This window comes from Helianthus annuus, chromosome 5, assembly GCF_002127325.2.
Source record: "Helianthus annuus cultivar XRQ/B chromosome 5, HanXRQr2.0-SUNRISE, whole genome shotgun sequence".
NCBI classification, from domain to species: Eukaryota; Viridiplantae; Streptophyta; class Magnoliopsida; order Asterales; family Asteraceae; genus Helianthus; species Helianthus annuus.
Window position 1 is genome coordinate 86260419 of NC_035437.2, and position 7156 is coordinate 86267574.

A 7156-nucleotide genomic window follows, 5' to 3' on the forward strand; every position below is an offset into this window, starting at 1 on the left:
GTTAACGCGTTATATTGTTAACGCGTAATGTGTATAACGCGTTGAAAACTTAAAAAATCGAACGTTTGGATGATGACCGTTGGTTTCAACGGTAACTTTAATAAAAAAAAAAATTAATCCATTTTATCTATATATATATCCACATTTTAACCATTTTTTCATACACCAAACTATATCTTTTAAACCATTTTAAACCCATTTCACCCAATTTTTTTATATCTTTCTCAAATGGAATTCCCTACCGATTCGACGTTTCCGATGTCTAGCGATACCGATACCGAGTCGTCTTCCGACAACGACACGCTTAACTTTTTTGTGTCGGTGTATAACGAGCTTGATGCCGAGTCGTCCCGCCCAAAGAAGAAGATGGTCGGCCGTGATCGTATACGTGCCAACGAAGTTTTGATGAACGATTATTTTGTGGAAAACCCGCTATACAATTCCGAAACGTTTAGAGATCGTTTTCGTTTACCCAAAGAATTATTTTTAAAGATTGTTGGAGACATCGAGGCAAGCGAGGGATGGTTTCAAGAAGGTTACGATGCGAGGGGCAAACCAAGTTTCACGCCGATTCAAAAATTGTCCAAGAGAGTTGCGAGGGGCGTATGTGAGGGGAGACATCAAAAGACCAACCATCATACTAGAAGCGGTGGCGTCGAATGATTTATGGATTTGGCATTCGTACTTCGGTGTTCCAGGTTCAAACAACGACATCAATGTGTTGCACACGTCGCCGTTGTTCCAAAGCGTAACGGATGGTACCGCACCTTCCTCTCCTTTCTATGTTAACGGTCGACATTACAGACGAGGCTTTTATCTTGTGGATGGTATCTACCCGTCTTGGTCTGTTTTTGTGAAAGCTCCCTCATTTCCCGTCGAGGCTAACGAAAAGGCGTTCAAAAAATTGCAAGAATCGGCAAGAAAAGATGTTGAGAGGGCGTTTGGTGTTTTAAAGGGTAGATGGGGTATACTACACCGACCGGTTCGTTCGATGACCACCCCTAATCCCCTAATAAGTGTACTCGTAATACTTTCGTGCAATTATTGATGCATATGGCGTGCAATTATTGATGCATATGACGTGTGTAATTTGTTCTCATTTGATTTGTATTTTTGTGGTATATTTCAATTACTATTGATTTGCATGTCATGTTTTTTGTTCGCATTCGGTTTGTTTTCATTGAGTTTGTTGTTTCAATCTGTTCTCTTTTGATCTTTTTGTTCGATTTCTTTTCGTTGGTAACAACGTTTGATGCTTTTATATGTTTTTGATGTTCTTATTTGTTTTAGTGAGTTTTCTTCTTGTTCATTTCATTTGATTCAGTATTTCGATCTCTTTTAATTTGTTTTCGAGGAAAGGTGGTTTCATATCTAGGTTATCAGTTACATGCATGAGGTAGATAAGAAAATTGCTGAAAGATTTTACCCTTCCCGTGAAAAGAAAGAAGCACCCACACCGGCCACACCTATTAATCAAAATCGAATCGTGCAACTGAAAAGTGGTTCTCAAGGGTTAAATGGTTTTCAAATATGGGATGGCTCTCATAAGAACTCAACTAAATATCTTTCCAAAAATAATTTTGTTGATTCCTAGTGTTTTCAACAAGTCAAATAAATAACAATATAAATTATAGTGTCATGTTTTCTAGTAATATAATTTATTGTGATACTTTATACCATAATAAGGTTTATTTAAAAACAAGAGTAAAATGTCTTGTGGTTTAGGTAATTTTGCTAGTATAGTCCAAAGGTTTCATTTATTTCCTGTGGGTCCAAAAATGTTTCGTTATTTTGCTAGTGTTTTTTTTCTTTTTTCTTTTTTTTTTTCATTTCTCTATTGTTTTAAAGAAGGAATTAGTGTTTAAAAACATAAATTATTTTTTAAAGAAGGAATTGGTGTTTAAAAACATAAATTATAAATTGCCTAAAATGGAACAAAGTGGATAAATATTGTTATCATCGCCACCATGAAACAATTCATTTACATAATCGGAACGATAGTAATCCCGATATTTCACACCAAAGTATCTCATACCCACCATGAAACAATCCACGACTCCGCCACCATCTCCGTCGTCGGCGATGATTTCACCGACCCATTAATACGGCAAGTCATCTCGACCGGACGAACCACCACTTCACATATAGTAACCTTCGAACACCGCTTCATTCCTTTCAAAACCAAGTTCAGCAAAACGTACGCCACTACAGAGGAGCACGATTACCATCTGTCAGTGCTCAGGGTTACAATTTATGTTCGTTAGTGCTCTGGACCTGACTGCGGAACACGTGCTTACAATTTATGTTCGTAAATTTTAGATCCCCCCTCTCTCCTAGATATGAAGCGGTGGTGTGGCGTTTTTCAGAATCCCCTTTGAACATGACTAATCGATCTTGGCCGAAGGTTTTGGGGGTGCTCTAATTTGTTGTCGATTATGACCAACGTTTTTCAGGTACCGATTTTCCGGCGATTTTGGTCGGAGGTTTTTTGGGGGTGACGGTGTTTATGAGAGAGATGGGGGATGAGTGGATTATATATTTTCACAAAAGCCCTTGTATTTTCGAATGCTGTATAATAACACTTTCAAACTAGGGATGAGCAATTGGTATAAAATACCGTCCCGATCTTGAAATCCGGATCTCGAATTTTTTCGGTACCGGAAACGGTATCCACTTTTTGGCATTTTCGGTATCGGTAAAATACCGAATTTTACCCTCAAAATACCGATACCGTACCGTACCGACATATTTCGGAATCGGTATCGGTACCAAGTTTACACAAAATTCGGGATCGGTATTTTTCGGGTTCGGGACGGTATCGGGATGAAGTTAAACCAGTGGACAATTTTGTTAGAGTTAAATCTCATTTTAGTCAGTGTGGTTTGGACAATTTTGACAGTTTAGTCCAAATGTTTCATTTTTCTCCTGTGGGTCACAGGTTTCACTGTTGTCATTTTAGTCCACTGGTTTAACTTCATCCATTATTTCTGTTAACGAGAAAGACAATTCGATCATTTTGTATGACCGAATTGCCCTTCTAGTTCACAGAATTACATATAAAATGACCGAATTGCCCTTGTTGTTAACAAAAAAAAAAAAAAAATAGATGAAGTTAACGCAGTGGACTAAAATGGCAACGGTTTTGAATCCACAAGCGAAAAATGAAACCTTTAAACTGAACTGAAAAAATGGCCCAAACCACAAGTACTAGAATGACATTTAACTCTAAAGGTTAAATAAATGAAAATATGAATTGACAAAAAAGCCCTGTCTAACTGAGGAACATGGATAGGGTTAACTCAGTTCGATCAAAATGGCAATGATAAAATCTTTTTAGACCCACAGGAGATAAATATACTGAAAAAACTGCCCAAACCGTAGGAATATTTTAGCATGTTACTCTAAAAACAAAGAAAAGTTTTCAATAATTGGTAAAGGACAAACTAAACATTATATTTATATTATAATTATATTATATTGTATTATAATTATAAATTATAATTATATTATATTATATTATTATATTATAATTATAATTATAACTTAATTGAAATCTTGTGGAACAGTATATATATGGGTTTGTTTTGTCCCAGCTGTAATCACCCCCATTCTTTGTAGATTCCAGAGGCCGGTCCACCACCAATAGGCACTGAGTTTCATCAATCATCCACATGAAGAATTAAACATCAGAAGCCAAAAAAAGAAAAAAATTATCTCATGGATCAGAAACAAGTGGTGATCATTGGAGCTGGAATTAGTGGTCTTGTAGCATGTAAATACTGTATATCCAAGGGCCTGAATCCTATCGTTTTCGAGTCACAGGCGGATATCGGTGGTGTATGGGGTAAAACCATAAGAACCACTAGGCTGCAAACATTCAGAGGGATGTATCAGTTTGCAGACTTCCCGTGGCCTTCTACCGTGGCCCACGACTTCCCTACCCAACACCAAGTCCTAAACTATCTTCGATCCTACGCCACTCATTTTGACTTGTTTAAACACATTCGGTTTGGTTGCCATGTAAAGGGAATTGAGTATCATGGGCCATCATCCTGGTCCAACTGGAATGGAATCTGTGGAACCATTCCTCTAGGGAAATGGAAAATCACAGTTGAAGATAGTCAACCATCCACAAAGGTATATATGTCGTCAATTCTTAATTACTTTACTATCTAGGATGTCTGTCCGTGGCTGGCTGTGAATTCTTTCTTTACCCTAAATTAATAATTAAAGTAAAACAGGTGCATGAAGCAGATTTTGTTATTTTGTGTGTTGGAAGATTCAAAGATGTTCCAAACACACCGGAGTTTGCTCCAGGAACCGGACCAGAAGTGTTCCGGGGCAAAGTGATTCATTCCATGGAATATGCTGCCATGGATCATGATAAGGCGGAACAACTTGTTAAGGGGAAGAGAGTCGTCGTTGTCGGGTTCCAGAAGCAAGGACTTGATATTGCAATGGAGTGTTCATCTGTAAATGGTTAGTTATGAGCTGCTGCTGCTGCTGCTGTTATTTACTTACAAACTATATATATCTGGTTTCATTGAATCATATCATAATATCAGGGACGGAGTATCCATGTACGGTTGTATACCGGAATGATCGATGGAAATTACCCGATTTCAGTCCATGGGGAATTCCGCTACAATATTTGTACCTCAATCGCTTCTCCGAGCTTATGGTTCATAAGCCTGGCGAAGGTTTTCTACTATCTCTGCTGGCCACAATTCTATCACCTTTGGTAAGTAACATCTATCTTATCTACAGGTACCAATTGGATCATGAGTTGCCTGAAAGTAACATCTATCTTATCTTAAGTTTAATTATTTCAAAATTTCTATGACTATGTAACATCATAACGTACGTATGAATCACTAATGAATGTTCCGGTATGTTAATTTACTGCTGGATGATTTTTAAACGAATTCACAAACCATGAAAAGAAACATATGATCTGTTCACTTGGTTTCACTTCGATCGTAAATATGCGAATTATTGAAATTACATCGAGATAGTTGGTAAACAAGCAACAAGCTGCGCCACTACTCCTTTTTGAATAGCAAAACTAAGTCTTTTATATGCGAATTGAGATTTCAAAATTTATATGACTTGCGAACCTAAAATAGTTTTACAAAATAAGAAGCGTTTTTTGACTACATGTTGGGCGACTTTTTTGATCCAGTTAACATATTTTCCGTTAATTTATTTGGGGCAATTATTAGAACATAAATATAGCTCAAATATAATTTTTTTTTTTCTTTTGACAAGGATATGCATTAGCATACCGCATTCATTTCCAAGGGTCATTGTGCACTTCTAATCTTACCTTTTATTCAGCCTACATTATATTTTTGTAACAGAGATGGGGGATTTCAAAACTCGTCGAAACACACATCAAAACGAAGCTTCCGCTTGCTAAATTTAACATGGTGCCAGAGCGAAGCTTCGCAAAAGATTTGCGTTCATGTTTACTAGCAGCATTGCCCGAGGACTTCTTCAACCGAGTTGAAAGTGGAAGTATTTTACCAAAGAAATCTCCTAGTTTCACCTTTTACAACGATGGCATCATGATAGACGGAGAGAACAAACCCGTACAGGCAGATATAGTCATATTAGCAACTGGATTCAGAGGGGTTAAGAAGCTTAAAAGCATTTTCACATCAAAAGATATCGGTGAACTCATTGCAGCTTCACCAGATTCAAGAGTTCCTTTGTACAGGTGAGTTATAATTCTATCAAATGATACGTGGATTTAGATTTTTTTTTTCTTCTAAAAAGGGGCATATTTTAAAACTGATAATGATTACCGAGGTTTTTTGCTATACTTTAGTTTTTTTTTTCTAAAAATATCTTACATTTAAAAAAGAATCTAAATGCACTTTTGTTTTCTTCTTTTCTTTCTACGTTTATTGTATCATATATAGTGAATTTTATATCATATAATATCCAAATATACATTATTTTGGGTACAATTCCATATAAATCATAATTTATATCGAAACGTAAAAAAAACAAAACTCTATATTTAAACGTTTTAAATATCTTATATATGAGAAAACATTAGAGAAAACTAAATTATATGTTAATTAAAAACTATAAACAAGAGTTTAAATGAAGTCGCTATCTCATATGTCTTCCACTCAGTGGCGGTCTGGCGGATGCAGGATTTTATTCTAATGAGTTCATTTTGGTAAATTCCCTTTAATTCTCACTAATTTTTTTCTAAATTCTACAAAGTTCTCAGTAATTTTTTCCGTTTTTTTCAAACGCACTGGGTTCCTAGGAACCCACAAATGTGGGCTGGATCCGCCCACCCCTGCTTCCACTCTTCACTATCTTGAAAAGCGACTAGCCATCATAAGCTTGAAAAACACCATTTTCTAAAAACATTCTTAAATACAAAATAACATGCTAATTAACTGTTTTGTGTCAGAGAATGCATTCACCCAAGAATAACACAGCTAGCAATAATTGGATTCTCAGAGAGTTTTTCAAACCTGTTTACATCAGAAATAAGGTGCAGATGGGTAGTAGAGCTTCTTGATGGCAAAGTTAAAGTACCGAGCATCAAAGAGATGGAGAAGGATATCGAATATTGGGATGACTACATGAAGAGATCATCTGGTTCATACCATCAGCGGTCATGCTTAACCGGTTTGGATATATGGTACAACGATCAACTCTGCAAAGACATGGGCTGGAACCCGAGGAGGAAAAACGGGTTTTGGGCTGATCTCTTTCAACCTTATGGTCCCATGGACTATGCCAATCCTTAGGCATCTGATGAAACACATAGTAACTAACTTGAACGTTAGGCAAATTCATGGCTATTATATCATCTTTGTTCAAGTAACTGAACATGCTAATTAATGTGTTCACTTTGTCATTTAATCTTGTCTTCAAATAAAATTTTAATAATCAGATTACCCACTACTTTTGACATCAACTACTGATGTCTTTCCCTCGGTAAAGGATTAATCCTTTGTTTTACAGTGTACAATGGTTCCTTAGCCGGAACTCCGCTGCTGCTCAAGATTCCACAAGGGTTAAGACTCGCGTGATAATTACTAAAGGTTCTCTAGAGAGTTTACACTCTTGCCTAACCATAATCGAAGGTGTTGGTTATGGGGATTTTCCATTTTCCAACCAATATGGC

At 36.6% G+C, this 7156-nt stretch overlaps 1 protein-coding gene across 1 annotated transcript; it reads left to right on the plus strand.

The window, feature by feature from the left end:
* Positions 1-1902: 1902 nt before the first annotated feature.
* LOC110940477 (probable flavin-containing monooxygenase 1) lies at positions 1903-6933 on the plus strand. Its single transcript, XM_022182019.2, has 6 exons — positions 1903-2453; positions 3619-4137; positions 4242-4479; positions 4566-4741; positions 5361-5719; positions 6434-6933. Exons 2-6 carry the CDS (start codon positions 3718-3720, stop codon positions 6774-6776), a joined length of 1536 nt encoding a protein of 511 aa, XP_022037711.1. The 5' UTR covers positions 1903-2453; positions 3619-3717; the 3' UTR covers positions 6777-6933.
* The last annotated feature ends 223 nt before the right edge of the window (positions 6934-7156 follow it).

Coding starts and splice junctions, on each gene's coding strand:
- LOC110940477 (XM_022182019.2), top strand. CDS start 3,718: ATGGATCAGAAACAAGTGGTGATCATTGGAGCTGGAATTAGTGGTCTT. Junction 4,480..4,565: donor GGAGTGTTCATCTGTAAATG/GTTAGTTATGAG, acceptor TCATAATATCAG/GGACGGAGTATCCATGTACG. Junction 4,742..5,360: donor CCACAATTCTATCACCTTTG/GTAAGTAACATC, acceptor TTTTTGTAACAG/AGATGGGGGATTTCAAAACT.